This window comes from Eurosta solidaginis, chromosome 4, assembly GCF_040869045.1.
Source record: "Eurosta solidaginis isolate ZX-2024a chromosome 4, ASM4086904v1, whole genome shotgun sequence".
NCBI lineage: Eukaryota > Metazoa > Arthropoda > Insecta > Diptera > Tephritidae > Eurosta > Eurosta solidaginis.
Window position 1 is genome coordinate 75,097,727 of NC_090322.1, and position 17,208 is coordinate 75,114,934.

The window sequence follows — 17,208 nt, forward strand, 5'->3', positions numbered from 1 at the left end:
TGAAATCAAAACAAGACAGCCTATACAATTTTTGTGATTGTAGCAGAATAAGTGTGACAAGAAAAAATTTAAATTTAGGTGCATTCGATTATTGAATACAAAAACAAAAACATTTAAACAGCAATATATCGGCACTCTGATGTTTGGGAATGTACCTAGCCTTTTGTAGCAATATAGGAGTATTACATGTATGGGAAAAATGATTGCCAAAAATTTTAAAACCATCCATTTATTTGAATTATTTAAGATATTCGAACTATTCGAAAGGTCGGGAAATTTCGAATATTCGCACAGATCTTGTATCGAGTTCCACTACCACCGCGCTAAACGTCAAAACACGCAGATAAATTGCGGATTTAATCAAAAACCCCACCACAGAAGTTCTCGTAGCGCTGGACTTATGAAAAGCTTATTATACAGTCAACCACGGCACATTATGCAATATAACCGCACTGCGTTACCCAGCCTTTACACACTAAACACACCCCTGAGAGCAAATGGCATCGTTGTCAGCTGTTCCTGAACAGCAATGCCAATTGCACTCAGCAGGGCCAATTGCATTCAGCAATGAAAAATGATGGCCGCTGAGCGTGGGTGAAAAACGAGCGCGACTGAAGTCGTTTTTGCATAGTTGAAGTAACCGGTCGACACTTCCGCACGCGCAAGTTTTAAAATCAAAAACTAAGAGTAATTAAATAAAACTGAGTGACGAGCGTTTAAGAAAAAGTAAAAGACTAAGTGACTAAGTTTTAAATCAAAAAAACTAACTATACTTTATTGCTTAAAATAAAGAAACGAACGTATAAGTTGTAAATTAAAGGATAAGTGAATCTATTGTACAAATTATAAAAACTAAAGTTACACTTAATAAAACCTAACTCAAAAACTAAACTAAGTACACTAATTTGGAATAAATAAAAAGGAAAATTTAAGAGTTGTGTGTGTGCAGGTGTGCAAGTGGGCTGCATACCCACAAGCGTGAGTATAATCCCATCAGTTACCCATCAGAAATGGTTGGCGACGAAAAGCCAACCTTTCATGGTGACCGTGACGCCGGGCCTCGGAATGGCGGCCATAGTGGGGAAGGACAGGCCTCTTAAAAACTTAAAAATGCTAAAAACCTAAAATCAAAAATTAATTAAAAATGAATTAACCAAAAATTAAAAAATTATCTAAAGAATTAAAATTTAATTTACAAAAAAAAAATTTACAAATCTACAAAAAAAAACCATAAAAATCCAAAAAAAAAAATACATAACTTACAAAAACCCTACAAAAAAATTTTTAAACCATTTAAAAATCTACAATAAAAATTACAAAATGTAAAAACCATTACAAAAAAATTATAAAAATGCAAAAATTTTCGAAAAAAACATTAAAGTTCTCAAAACTACACAAAAAAAATGTTCTTTAAAAAACTATAAAAATTGCAAAAAAAAATTATAAAATTCAAAAAAACAAACCATTAAAAAAAAATAAAAAACATTTAAAAAATCTCTACAAAAAAAAAGTACAAAATCAAAAAAATTAGCAAAAAAATACAAAACTATGAATTACAAAACTTATTAAAACATAAACATTTTCAAAAAAAAACCTACATTAAAAATTGAAATTTTCAAGGATCCATCATAAATATGGCAGTGGTGGTGGTTTCTTTGGCCGTGGCTAGTGCAGAACAATTAGAAGAAATAAAAGCATTTAACAGAAAAATATAATAAAAAGACTTAAAAAAAGTACGGAAATAATTAGAAAAGGATAAACTGTAACAAAATATCCAACTAATCGGCAGCAGAAGTAATACAAAAACTGTAATTTTGAACGGTAAAAATCAAAACTGAAACTGTACCAAAATAACTAGTGGAAAAAACGGCACTAGCCACGCCACCACAATAACGGAAAACCACCGTACACCAAAGGAAAAAACCAAATAGCCAAAGCAAAATTCTAGTAGGTCACATTCACCACTTACCACAGCAGAATTTGTTAAACTACCACTGTCTGTATTTGTTATTTAACAATTCTTTGTACACTCTTTATTCGGCTAATGTGTTCAGAATTCACATTTTTACTCTCTAAAACTCCAATCAGTGTATTTCTGTGCTTAAATTATGTTAAAAATTGTGTCAAAGTTTTTGGTGTGGTGAAAGTAACCTACTAGAATTTTGTTACGCTCCGCTTCTTTCCACCGAAGTTTGCGCCTGCAACATCTTTATTTTCGATAATCTTTGGTAGCAGAACTCCAAGCGCAGCAACAGAGCATCAAGCGGTAAAGCAAAGTCGGTATAACGCACAGTGTGCGAAAATCATTTTTTATATTCATATACATAAATATTTATCTAAAATTACATTTTTCATACGCATCATAAATATTAAAATTAAAACATAGTTATATTACATATATTTTCTCACTTTTCTACTTTCACAATTATTGCAAAATACTTTACATTATATATATACACTTTACCTAAAGCGTTAAATGAATCCAATTACATATATACATGTGTGAACTTACGGGAAGGCACGGTGGGTCAGAGTTGGAAAAATACGGGAAAATTTTTAAGTTTCTTAAACCAGTTCAGCTGGCAAATTTTCTGAGAAAAAATTTTTTAAAACAGTTACCATGTTCAAAAACAAATTAAATAAATTATATATTTTCCGGTTTTAGTCCCACTCTGCCCTACAGTGGGCAACATGACTAATATTTTTTACATAAAGCGGTGGTTCCGTAATTAACCAAAAAGATTTTTTTTTGCGTAAACGGTGGTTCCGTGAACAACCAACGAAATTTTTTTTAATCCCGGTGCGTCCGAGGACATTCATATTACAAGTTTGAAAAGATGCGGTGCGCCCGTATCTATAAAAATAAAACCATACAATTTTAATAAAAGCGGTGCGGTGCGTCCGTTATCAACAGCCAAGTCCTTTTACCAAAATAAAATATTTTCCTTTGAAATCAATTTAATCTAAATTACTTCTATATACATTCAATTTATCATTAAATATTCAGTCTTTCATTAAATTGCCGGATAATTCTTTCAATTTCACATCAACATTCAATTCGATTTCAATTTCTGTTAAATTTTCGTAAGCAATTTCTACAAATTCGAATTTAATCAGTTTAAATATTTCTTCTTTGCTTCCTACTGCATATGTTTCTTAGAAACAAGAAAGTAGTTCCCAAAATTTCAGGGCAAGACTCAGATTCCGAAAATTCAGATTCCAATTCCAAAAATTTTAATTCCGAAAGTTCCGATTCCGAAAATCTTGATTTTAAAAGCCCAGTTTCCGAAGGCTCAACCACATATTCGCCCAGTACAATCAAAAACCTTGTTATTATACTTTCTTTGTCCGGAGAATTTCATGGATTTGAGGAATTGCCCGAAACACATATTTCAAATCCTACAAATTCTGATACAAATATGGCAACTCCTGAGGAAAAAAGATCGTTTATCAGCATGTGTGCTGGTATTATGCGTTAAAATTATAGCGGTGAGCCCCGGGTCTTGAATCTTTCATTAATAAAATTGAGTTAAATCCAAACTCGATGGCAAAGCTCGAGAAGCGATACCAACTCAAATACTTTCAGTTAATGATATAAAAATAGCACTACGTAACCGTATAAAACCCGACAACTCCAAAGTTGTGGCCGGAAAAATTGCGGCTTTGCAAGTTAATAATAATAATTACACCGATTTTGCAAAACGCGTCGAGGAATTGTCTGATTTTTTGGAGCGTTCGCTAATTATCGAAGGGATTACTCAGGCCAAAGCCCATGAAATGGCCATCGAGCAAACAGTTAACGTTTGCCGATTGAACGCAAAAACCAGTTTAGTCAAATCAATCGTCGCTTCAACAAATTTTTCTGATTCCAAGGACGTAGTAGCTAAACTGATTGTAGAGCAATCAAACGAAATAAAAGAACGCCAAGTTTTATCATTTAGGGCGCGGAACAATACCAATTTCAGAAATTTTCAAAGTAATAACCGAGGTCGAAACTTCCAAAATCAAAGTCGTAACTTTAACAATTATAGACAAAATAGACCATCTTTTAGTAACAGTAACTATGGCAAGAACTTCAATCGCGGCAATCAAAGACAAAATTTCCGTTCCGGAGGCGGAAATCGGCATCGGTCTAATAATAATAATAATAGCAGCAATAGTCGTACTAGCAATAATAACGGTTTTAACACTTCCAATAATAGAGGTAGAAATGCAAGTGTCCGGACTTTAAACAGGGAAGCCCCTCAGGAGCGAACACTGAGGGAGGACGAGACAAATTACTAACTGATTCAGCTCACAGTTTCTCTTCTAAAAACGGGTATTGTCTTAACTTAAATTATTCCGATTTCATACAAATAAATATTACTGGCTCCAACAAATTTTGTACATTTCTAGTCTATACGCAAGCTGACATCTCGTTAATTAAAATGTCTTCTCTTAATAAAAATTTGTCAATTAATAACAATGATACAGTTAATATTACTGGAGTAACTACAGATGCAGTTTCTACATTCGGTACTTTTACAACTAACTTACACTTTTCAAATTTTTATATCAAACATCCGTTGCACGTGGTAGACAATTATTTCAACATTCCATCAGATGGAATACTTGGTACGGATTTCCTAAAAACAAATAAATGTGATATCAGCTATGCAACAAATTGCATTTCCTTCTGGATAGGCAATGAAAAGATCGCACTTCCCATCCTTCACGGAATGGAAAGCGATGCATTTGTTATACCACCTCGTTGCGAAGTTTATAGAATTTTCGCCTTGGAAAAAGACTCGGAACCACTTTTCGTGGATTCTCAAGAGATTTCTGACGATTTTTCACGGCGAAATGTATAGTTGATACTAGTAATCCGATCATTAAAGTAGTAAACACCACAAATAGCGTAAAATACGTAAATAACTGCAACATTCAAACAGAAAAACTTTCTAATTATCACGTTTATAAAATCAATAACCCAGTAAAACAAGATAGTCGTATCAAAGAACTTAAAAGCATTTTAGAAAAACAAAAAACTTATTATGCTGAAAATAAGCTTATTAACTTATGTTTACAATATTCCGATATTTTTGCGCTAGACAATGATAAAATGACAATAAACAACTTTTATGAACAAAAACTAAGGGCCTCATTCTCTATTACGAAACGAACGTTCGTTTCGCCTCATAGATGAATCGCTTGTGTATTTGCACTATGCTAAACGATGGCAAAATATTTTTTGACAATTGCTTTCACCTTCATGTTTAATATAAAGTAAAAAACGCAAAGGCCGAACGAAAATGATAGAGAATACCATTGCTAGTAGAAATTGTTTGGATGCGAATCGTTCGTCTGAGCTATCGTTCGCAATACAGAATGAAGCACTAAGACTAAATGATACACCAGTATACATTAAAAATTACCGCCTACCGCACTCTCAGCGTGAAGAAATAAATAAACCGGTTAATAAATTATTGGAAAACGATCTGATCGAAAATAGTTGTTCGAATTATAACAGTCCCTTGATTTTAGTACCGAAAAAAGACCTAAATGGCCAAAAATCGTATAGAATGTGCGTTGACTTTAGGGCTGTAAATAAAAAGTTAATTGCCGATAAATTTCATATGGCACGTGTAGACGATATTTTGGATAACCTTGGCCGTGCGAAATTCTTTTCTACTTTAGATCTTTTTTCGGGTTTTCACCAAATTCCACTTCGCAAAATTCAAGAGACATACCATCTTTTAGTACTGACCGCGGAGCTTTTCGATGGAAGGTGTTACCATTTGGTTTAAACGTGGCTCCAAATTCATTTTCAAGAATGATGTCAATTGCATTTTCTGGTATTTCACCCAACCAAGCCTTTATGTATGTAGACGACATAATAGTAATTGGATGTAGCGAAGTACATCATCTCAATAATCTAAAAAAAGTTTTCGAGACCTGTAGGAAGTTCAACTTGTGACTTAATCCAAAACAAAATGTAATTTTCTTCGACCTGAAGTAACTTTCTTAGAGCATAAATGCTCAGCAAATGGGTTGCTACCAGACGATTCAAAAATCGAAGCAATTAAAAGGTATCATAAGACACGCGATAAAGACGCTGTCCGAAGATTCGTGGCATTTGCAAATTATTATAGGAGATTTATTCCAAATTTCGCTTATTTAGCAGCTCCATTGAATCGTTTGAGTAGAAAAAAGGTCGAATTTCATTGGGATGCGGCATGTGAGGTAGCTTTCGATAAACTAAGAAATAGCCTGATTTCTCCAAAACTATTACAATATCCAGATTTCACCAAAGAATTTTTAATTACGGTTGATGCTTCAAAGTTAGGTTGTGGTGCGATACTGAGTCAAAATCATAATGGTAACGACTTGCCAATTTGTTTTGCTTCAAAAGCCTTTAGCAAATCGGAACAAAATAAAGCAATAATAGAATTAGAACTTTTGGCAATATATTTTGCAATAAAGCAATTTCGTGCATATATTTATGGCACTCACGTCAAAGTTAAATCAGGTGATCGTCCACTAGTTTATCTATTTAATATGAAAGATCCGTCGTCGAAACTTTCCAGAATCCGTTTGGAATTATCCGAATATAATTTTACCATAGAATATATTAAAGGAAAATCTAACGTAGATGCAGACGCATTACCGCGAATTTCAATTCAAGAACTTAAAAATTCCAATAATCAAATTTTAGCGGTACAGACGAGGTCTATGACGAAATGTCACGAACAACTACAACAATCGGCTGAAGACATAAACGAAAAAAATATTAAATTACAGGTATTCGACAAATTTTCATATAATTTTTCCAAGAAAATCCATAGGATAAAAAGCCAAATTTGTCACGACAACGATAATAATAAAATTAATTTAAAAATATATGCGCATTTAAAACATAAAAAACTCGAGTTACTTAATATTGTGTGTACTAACAAAATAATGCAATTAGATGAATTACTTTTGAAGCTTGAAAAAGAAGCTGGTAAACACAAGATTAAGCAAGCAGAATGGCAAAAAGATGATCAAATATTTAATATTTTTCTATTTCAAATTTTAAAAGTACAGAGAATTCAATTTTAAAAAATTTACAAATACTATTAAAAGAACCTGTCGAAACAGTTACGGACAACGACATAAAACTTAAACTAATGGAAATTTACCACAATGACCCGACATCAGGTGGTCACTGCGGAAATAAAAAGCTTTACGCAAAAATACGTACAAAATATTATTGGAAAGGTATGACCCGTGATATTGCCACATACGTCAAAAATTGCAAAAAGTGCCTTTTGAATAAAGTCAAGCCAAAAACCAAAGAAAATTTGGTGCTTACACCAACACCCTGCAAACCTTTCGATGTCGTAGTTGTAGATACAATAGGACCTTTGTTTGAGTCGAATAAAGGGAAAAGGTTCGCGGTTACCATTATGTGCGACTTAAGCAAATACCTAGTTACAATATCAATCCCTGATAAGACAGCAAAAACAATTGCAACTGCCATTTTTGAAAGCTTCATCCTCATTTATGGCATAATGAAATCAATTAAAACCGATTTAGGAACCGAATATAAAAATGAAATTTTCTCTGAATTAACTGAACTCCTAAAAATCGACCATAATTTTTATACAGCTTACCATCATGAAACTCTAGGTACAATTGAAAGAAATCATCGGGTGTTTAATGATTATTTACGATACTAAATGATAATTTCCCCGAATGGGCGTTTATTTGAAATATTTAACATTTTTGCATAATACAACTCCTAGTACAGTTTTTGATAATGGATTTACGCCATACGAATTAGTATTCGGTAGAAATATTACCTTACCAAATGAAGTTCAAAAGGAACAAATCGATCCAATTTACAATGTTGAAAATTATTCAAAAGAAGTAAAATATAGACTACAAAAAACACATAAAATAGCAAAAGATTTAATTAACAAACATAAAATAAAAATAAGGATCTATATTATAAGAGGGCGCGTCCGTTAGCTATTAATATAAACGATAAGGTAGTAGTACAAAAAGAACCTAGAAATAAATACGAAAGTATTTACCAAGGACCATATATAGTCACAAAAATTGATGCAGTTAATGTCACGGTTTTAGATGAAATGAATAAAAAGGAAAAAACCGTTCACAAAAACCGAGTCAATAAGGTAAATTAAAAATTTTTTATACAAATTTACAAACTAATTTTAAATTTTCTTTACATTCACTTCATCTCAAACTAACATCTTTTTTACGGAAACAAAAAAAAAATTTTTTTAAAGTTTGGAATTTTAATTTACATTACAATTGGCATGCAAATAATACCAAATTTTTAATATGCATGCATTATTTGTCATAAATATATAATACATTAATTTAATGCAATAGAAATTAGAAAACAAATTACATGTAAGTAATTGAATTAATATTGTAATATTAACATAATTTCATATGTAAAAAGAAAAAAAAAAAAAATAGTTCTGATTGAACGATTGAAAAAAAGGAGGAACACCCTAATATGATACATTCATTCAATCAAAGCAATTTAAGTCATGGGATCAAGAAGAATATGACAAATCTGATCAACTTGTCAGATTCTTCTTTTTCTAAGGAAGGGTGGTATAACCGCACTGCGTTACCCAGCCTTTACGCACTAAACACACCCCTGAGTGCAAATGGCATCGCTGTCAGCTGTTGCTGAACAGCAATGCCAATTGCACTCAGCAGGGCCAATTGCATTCAGCAATGAAAAATGATGGCCGCTGAGCGTGGGTGAAAAACGAGCGCGACCGAAGTCGTTTTTGCATAGTTGAAGTAACCGGTCGACACTTCCGCACGCGCAAGTTGTAAAATCGAAAACTAAGAGTAATTAAATAAAACTAACTGACGAGCGTTTAAGAAAAAGTAAATTTGTAAATCAAAAAAACTAATATACTTTATTGCTTAAAATAAAGAAACGAACGTATAAGTTGTAAATTAAAGGATAAGTGAATCTATTGTACAAATTATAAAAATTAAAGTTACACCTAATAAAAATTAACTCAAAAACTAAACTAAGTACACTAATTTGGAATAAATAAAAAGGAAAATTAAAGAGTTGTGTGTGTGCAGGTGTGCAAGTGGGCTGCATACCCACAAGCGTGAGTATACTCAATCAGTTACCCAAAAAATGGTTGGCGACGAAAAGCCAACCTTTCAGCAAGACTTGGAAGGATCCTCCCTTCCTCAAAGTCTCAAAAGGTGGACCGCAAATTATCTGTCTGGTTGGCAGGCGTAGATGAAAAATTAAACAAGGGGTACCACTTCCACATATTGAAGCTGCCTTCGCCACCAGAAGGAGTCACCATTGTATCCTACGCCAATGACTGCACGATAATGGCTACAGGTCCTGGCCCACCCATTGGTGAGCTATGTAATAACATAAAACCCTATCCGATCTCTCCAGCCATTTCACCTAGCGAAACCTGACATTGTCACCGACCAAATCATCGGCTACCTTATTTACAACATGGACATGGCTAATATCGACCAAATTGAACATCCACGTCGTTGGCGTTACGCTAGCGACTGTCTCACACCCAAAATTACTATGTGTGATGCTCTATAAGGTCTACATTTTTGCGACCATGTAACCGCAATTGTTCCTAAAATTCAGAGCCGTAATAAAATCCTCAAAGATCTTGCAGGCAGCGCTTGATATGAAGACAAAAAGACGCTTTTGTGGAGTGTCCCCACATGACACCAACCATCTCTTCAATTGTAATGTGCAACCAACTCCTCTAACACCCCTCTCATTATGGTCCACCCCTGCTGAAACAGCAAGTTTCCTTGGACTCCCGTTAGAGGACATTGATGACAATTTGTGATTGGTCGCACCTATTGAATGGGGCGAAGCACTGCTACAACAACAACAACAACAGCGCCTTGGTGGATATCACTGAGGACCTGTTTCTGTTTTTTTTTCATACGGCTGTGGCCTCAGGTGCCTTTTTTCTCATAATGCTTTCAGAGATGATGGTGGCCGGGCACGTTCTGGTAAAAGTGCTTATTTGTTAATTACTTATTACGTGAAAAAACTCACAGAACTAGATTATGAAGGTAGAGAACAAATATATTGGGTTGGAGATTTCGTGAAGCTATCGTCTTTCATAAAAGAAGAAAATACCATTATTATACTATTCGAAAACACTCCACTTTTTATATGGAACCCCGAAAACGACTTTCACCCTTTAAAGATCTTCTTTAATCCTAAAATTCCGCTTCTAAATGTTTTCAATCAGACCAACAGTTTGGGGCTAATCCTAGATTTATGCGAGAAATAGAGCACAATACAGGATCGCATCAGAATATGTTGCAAAATTCATCAATAAAGAATAATTATTTTGTTTTTATCTAGGCGATGTACCAAAGCTCAATCATTTTCACATCAAAGTAATGTGAACCATTTTTACATTGGTCCATAAATAGCAATGTTATAGAAAATTCAGTAAAGTTAAATAGGGTTATTTGGTTTATCGACACTCATATAGGCATAGGTGATACCCCGCCCTACGGCGTGGCCTGTCCACTAATTTCGTGGCGTCATTAAATCCCCATTGTGAAATAATCTTCCTGTAATTTAACATGCACCACATACAACTGGTTGTGTTTGGATGTACTTCAATGTAGTTAAGACCACCATTACCGCCATTTTAGATACATTGAAAGCCCCGGAAATATTCGCTTTTGGTAAGAAACGAGCAGTTCTCCAAGAGTGAAGTAGATGAGTAGTGTTTTACATCCATCGAATATTTTTTATGCCATTTCATGATCGTTCTCCTCGAAATTTGTAGCATGGCAGGGAATATACCATCTGAGCCCGGCGATCTAAACTTAGAAAAAGTCTTCACCGCCTATTCGATCTTGGTATCGGTCACCAAGCCCTACCCGCTCCGGGATCGTAGTGGAGGTGCTATCTGCTGGCTCTTCTGAATCATCTCCCAATGGGAAAAATATGTGTCGAAAAGCACCTCAAGGGACTCTTCATTATGCTGTGGCCATTCCCCGTTCTCTTTCTTTATTAGTCACTGAACTGGTATATTTCCCCTTGCGGACTTTTCTCAACCTCACTGTCTTGACGGAGTGCTCGATGTCGACAAAGAAATTGTTTGTGGGACTCCTCATTGATCCCTACACTCTTCTCTGCTGCCGCGACCTTTGCCAGCTTATACATTTCTGTGGTGTAAACTAGGATGTTTGAAATTTTTGTACACAGAATTCTGCACATTTATTTTTTACATTAATTTTATGTATAAGTAAAATAGGGATCAAGTTTTATTAGTTATGGCATTTTTTTGTTTGTTTATTATTTTCAGAGACATCTCTGTGGAGGACTATTTTTTGCTGGTTGAGAGTTTGGACACTGAAGTCGTTGCCTTCGCACCAATGTTGGCATCGCATCATCCTCGTGTTATTGCAGTTGGAGAAGGAACTGGCGATCTTTTACGTGTTACATTACTTTTATCGGAAGATTGTCGTATGCGACGAAGTATTACATCCTCAAAACACATAAAGTCAAATTTTTCTCCTTTGATAAGTTCTCTGGCAGCTGTGGAAGTTGACTTTAACAATTTCGATAGTAACAACAAACTTGAATCTATTCAAAATGATGGTATTATTGGAAAAGACCGGAAAAATTTTCGTATAAATGGAGATCTGGCCGATATCATAAGTAAGGGTAGAAATTTAGAAAGCTTTGTTTATATATATAACATTAGTTTATAGTAGGAATTCCATTAAAAAATGCACATCACAGTGCTGAATCAGTTTTGGTACAAACAAAACAACATCACGGAAACACGCAATCCTTGAAGACAAACCGGTATAGCAAATACGCTTTCCGTAGCGACATGTCATCCATGGAAATCGGAGTATATATACTACTTACTGCCTTCTGCTTCGCAATCGTGGTATTTGTTATTTCATGTGTTGTATATGCTTCGAAATTTAGACCGAGAACCATTGATTCCGGCATTGGACCCTTAGATTTGAATAAATCTATAATATCAACCAACATTTTGTCAAAGGAATTACGTTTTCCAAGAGAACCAACAACAAATGTTCACGATTGGGTATGGTTAGGGCGTTCTACAATGGACAGATCTTCTTTAATCGATGCAGCTACGGGTAATGATAATCGAGGTAAATAAATTAGTAATCCGTCTTTGGTTTCCAATTGGGGCTCATATTACTTTGAAATGGTGAAAAACTACCTAATTAACAAAGAATAAGGTCGCACTTTGCACAAGCTATGCGGGCAAATGTGGCGTAATCCCAGTCAACTTAATTTCGAGATAATGAAGAATTAAAATTTGGTGAGATTGTTTTAGAACATAACTGAATACTACTACAATATATTCAAGGGGAGTGTGTGGCGCAACCCTTTCAAGGGTTGCCAGCGCAATATATAGCTTCTCCAACCCAATTTTCAACCTCACCTACCCGCGGCGAATCCTGTTTCATTAACAGACTAGCCTCTAGATCCTCGTGGAACTAGGGGGTGGGGAAGGAGGGATGGCCTTGAAGGTTTAATTTGGTCATATAAACGTTCCCGAGATGGTCGGGCTAGTACCTTAATGGTGCTTTGTTACCGGAACGTACCGGATCTATATCCGGCAAAGGACCATCAACATCGATTACCCTCCCCAAAGCCTTCGGGGAGTGTCTTTATCGTTAATACAACAACAACTTTTTGTAAACTAAGCTAATTAGCAACAATTCTGCATTTATTATATATCGGACTTATTTAAAATAATGCTGTTGCCTTAACAATGCTTCGCCCCAGTCAATGGGTGCGTCCACTTATGTTAGTCCAAAGAAATAAGCAGTTTCAACACTGATGGCCAATAGGAAAGTTGCAACTAAAGGCGTGGGTTTCACATTACAATTGGTTGGTTGGTGTCATGTGGGCACAATTAAGAATTTAACCTGTTACAGTGTCCAGAACGAAGTTGGACCAGAGCGAATCGTGTCTCCCTTGCTAGTCTGATTTCATCCTCTACAAACGTTGGATAGTGTATATTGATAACGGGGTTCACAGGGCGCGACCTAGCAAAGTTTACCAATTCTTTGTGAATTATGCTTTGGGCCTAGTTATGTCTATCTGGACCAAACGGCTGCGTAGGCAAGTGCCCTCTTGGAGGCTGGGCTAGATCAAGCAGTTGTTTGTTATGGTGTCCTGTTTGGGACAACTCAGCAAAAATTGTCTGGTCAGCATTTCGTTATGCTCTTTAATGTTGAGCTATTTAGTCCCACTATGTAGATTATGTTCCGGGGTCATAAGAAGACATCCCGTGGCAGTTCTGAGTGTAATATTTTGCCAGGCCTGTAGTGTTTTCTAGTGTGTGTTTTTTGAACCAGACATGATGGATTTAGTATCAGGTCGCTCGAGGTAAAGAAACCAGAGAGACTGTGGAGATAAATTTTTATTTTTGAAACTAATTCGTCTATTGAAGGGCCAGGCCCTGTTGCCATTATCGTTCGGTCGTCGACATAGGAAAAGATAGGAAGTCCTTCTGGTGGGGAAGGCAGCTTTTATATGTAGAAAGTATGCAGAAGGGGAGGCCTTATTAAGAAGTATGTGACCTCTTCTTCGCCACCAGGGCCCGTATTACGTGTTACGATCAGTGACTGAAAACCATTTTCATTCAAGCGGTAACTATGCAACTGTCAAACTTTTTCTAAAATTTATAATAAGTTATGGATCTAATGAGTACTATTTGTTGCTAGTTTAAATGTGCCATTAATCCGATCCACCATTTCAGAGCTATTGAGATTTAAAAAATTAGTTTCGATCACGGATCGTAACACGTAATACGGGTCCAGGTCTACAGGTAAATGTGCGGAATGGCATACAGTGCAGCCGTCAGGGATTTTTTCAGGGCTCACGCAATGCTAAGCATTGATAGCCTGCATAGCCTTTCTAATATGTTGAGTTTGGTTCTTGTTTGAGTGGCTGTCCTCCAAACAAGGACTCAATAATAGCATAGACTGTGAATACCCAATTCGTGAGAGAGGGTGATAGACCCCACGTACACTTCAGCATTCTTTTACATATATAGAATGCTCAAGGTTTTTTATTCTATAATCTTTATTAAAGCTAACAAAACTACATTTAAGCTTGAACGGGAAAGTACCAATGAATTTATACGTTGAAGTTCAAAGTCCTACTTGACGTTGGCTGCAATTGCTAAGCCTCAGCTGTTCTATGATGATGTTGCCACATATTGCGGCAAGTGTAGATTTGGGTAGTCACTACACCACCTCCTTTCCAGAAGATTCACCGATGCACAGGCATAAGTACTTGTGGCTTGTGTTATTGCTATTCATCTCTAGGGAAATAAGCTGGTTTAAGACTATAGATGGATACGGTTACCGGCCTCGAACCTATCATTATCGTATATGTTTTGGGGTATCTGTTAACAACCAGATATGGCCCGTCGTAAGGTGCTTTCAACGAATACCGCAGGTTTACCATGCTGTGACGTTTGTATCGGTTGAACCGTCTCGAAATGCCGTTGTAGTTCCCGTAAAAAATTATGTTGGTCCACAGGACCATCCTCCGAGTCCATTATGGCACTTGTAAGCCGAATAGGTTGGCCGTAAATCATATCACACATACTCCCAAGTCTTCCTTAACAGCTGTTCTTAACCCCAGAAGGACAAGAGGCAGGACCTCCACCCAGTTTGCATCCGCTGCGTGACGTCTAAGGGCTGCCTTTACAACTCGGTGCCATCTTTCCACCATACCGTTTGCCTTTGGATGGTAGCTGGTGGTATGTATATGCTTGACCCCTTAAATTTTGGTCAACTCCCTAAACAAAGCGCTTTCAAATTGGCGTCCCTGGTCTGTGGTAATAAACTTCGGTGTACCGAACCGGCTTATCCAACCACTGAGAAACTCTCTGGCAACCGTCTCCGCTGTCATGTCCGTCAAAGGAATTCCTTCCAGCAACCTTGTAAACCGGTCCATACATGTGAAACCTCTTGACGGAGTGAAGGGTCCAACTACGTTGACAGGTTCAAATCTTCCTTTTGGAACTGCGAATTGTTCTAGCTCTGCTTTCGTGTGCCGTGAGATTTTGCATCGTTGAAAAGCTGGGCAACTGCGTACCCAACTGCGTATGTCCTTGCCCATTTTTTTCCAAACATAGCTCTTCGTTATCAATTTAATAGTTGGTTTCGCCCCTGGGTGAGCCAAGCCGGGACAAGCATTAAATATCACTTGTCGTAATACTTTTGGCACATACGGTCGCAGTGTGCCGGTTGATTTATTACAAATTATCACAATGGCCGAGCGTTGATGTCGGTGTTCCACTAACTGCAACGAGGTTTGTTCGCCGTGAAGTAATCCCCTAAGTTCATTACATTTTGTTTGCTCGTCATGCAATTGTTGTACATCTACTGGCGTCGGTAGCGAAAAAGTTTCGACCCTTGAGAGCATATCGCCTACAATATTATCCGCACCGCTGATGTGTCGTATGTCCGAAGAAAACTGACTGATGAAATTAAGCTCTGGTGTCTGCCGTGGTGAAAGTTGCTCCCACTTCTGTTCCAATGCTTGTGCCAACGGTTTATGATCAGTGAAAATAATGAAAGCTGTCCCCTATAAATGATAACGGAAATGCCGTATTGCCTTGTAAATTGCTGCTAGTTCACGATCATATGCGCTATAGCGTTGTTCTGTTGGGGTAAACTTTTGTGAAAAAAAAACCTAATGGCATCCACTTTCCCTTAACTAATTGCTGCAACACGGCACCGACTGCCCTGTCGGACGCGTCAGACATTAAAACTATTGTGGCATCTTTCATGGGAAACGCCAGAAGGGCCGCTTCTACCAATTGTTGTTTCAGTCTCTTGTCCAACGGATCTCGGTTTTATCTCTTTTCTTACATGGTCCCATTAGCTTCTAAAAAGGTGCCTCGGTGGCCGCAGGATGGGGGCAAAAATCGCCTATAAAAATTTACTGTCTCCAGAAACCTTCTCAACTCGTGCACTTCCTTCGGCTTTTTGCACTGTATAATACTTTTGACTTTCTGTGGCAGTGTTCTGATACCATCCGCTGACCTTAGTGTCCTAAAAACTCCACTTTCTCTAAACCGAGTTAATATTTTTTACCGTTGATAACCAACCCTCTCTCGCGGTAACGATCAAAAAGCTGTTTGAAATGCTCCTCATGTTCCTCTGGCGACGTGGAAGCTACGAGTACATCACCGAGGTATGGAAATACAAAAGATAAACCTTCTACTGATTCGTCAATGTAGGGTTGGAACGTTTGGGCAGCATTCCTTAACCCGAAGGTCATATATTTAAATTCAAATAGTCCGAACGGCGTTGGAATAGCTATCTTTGGCACGCCTGCTGGGTGCACTGGGATCTGGTGGTATGTCTTCTTGCAATCTATTACCGACAAATTTTTCTTCCCGAACAATTCACACCAAAGTCCTGTATATGCCGAATTGGATAGCTATGTGGTACTTTTTTCGCGTTCAATTCCCTATAATCGCCGCATTGCCGCCACGTCCCGTTTGATTTCTGCACCATGTGCAACGGGCTTGCCCATTGACTACTTGAGCGCTGACAAATTCCCCGTTCGGTACGGTACTCAAAATCTTTCTTCGCACATTCCAGCTTTTTAGGAGAAAGTCGTCGCACCCTTTACGCTACCGGTACCCCTCGTGTCTCTATATGGTGTAGGACTGCTGTCGTGGGTTTATTGGCCTTGGGCAAGTCATTAGTCTTGCCGAAAATACGGTGCTACCAACAGAAATCGCGATTTGTATCCATTGTGTTCTCGCTGCGTGAGCTGGTCGGTCGTGCTTGTTGCCGAGGCGCTCCGATCCGTTGTGGTTTATACATTACCTCCTGCTTCTCTAAACGATCCAGCCTATTCACCAACTCTGAAATGGTTGCTGTTACATCGTCACTTGGTTTGTAAACGGCATCGACGCTGCCGTTCATAGTTGGAATTGCCAATATGTCATCAGCTTTTTTTGCCAACTCTTCTACTTCCCCCTCCATCGTTGCTAAAATTTGCTGTACATGAAGGGGCAGTCGTCGCAGCCATAAAGATTTCAACACTTCTTTACCCAGCTGCTGGTCGCCGGGTATTTAATCTCTCGTAACAAAACTGTAGGCTTCCTCTGGCCCAATTCTCTCAACGCGACTAATCGCCTAAAC

General features: G+C 37.1%; 1 protein-coding gene across 10 annotated transcripts in view; it reads left to right on the plus strand.

Moving 5' to 3' along the window:
* Positions 1–17,208, plus strand: part of dtn (transmembrane protein 132C dtn) — a 597,671-nt gene that overhangs the window by 352,090 nt on the left and 228,373 nt on the right. For 9 of the 10 annotated variants that reach the window (XM_067782100.1, XM_067782099.1, XM_067782097.1 and 6 more), the window contains exons 11-12: positions 11,346–11,701; positions 11,755–12,171. In XM_067782100.1, the coding sequence (XP_067638201.1) occupies positions 11,346–11,701; positions 11,755–12,171 (773 nt within the window). The remainder of the gene's footprint in view (positions 1–11,345; positions 11,702–11,754; positions 12,172–17,208) is intronic. The other variant, XM_067782098.1, reaches the window with a different exon arrangement.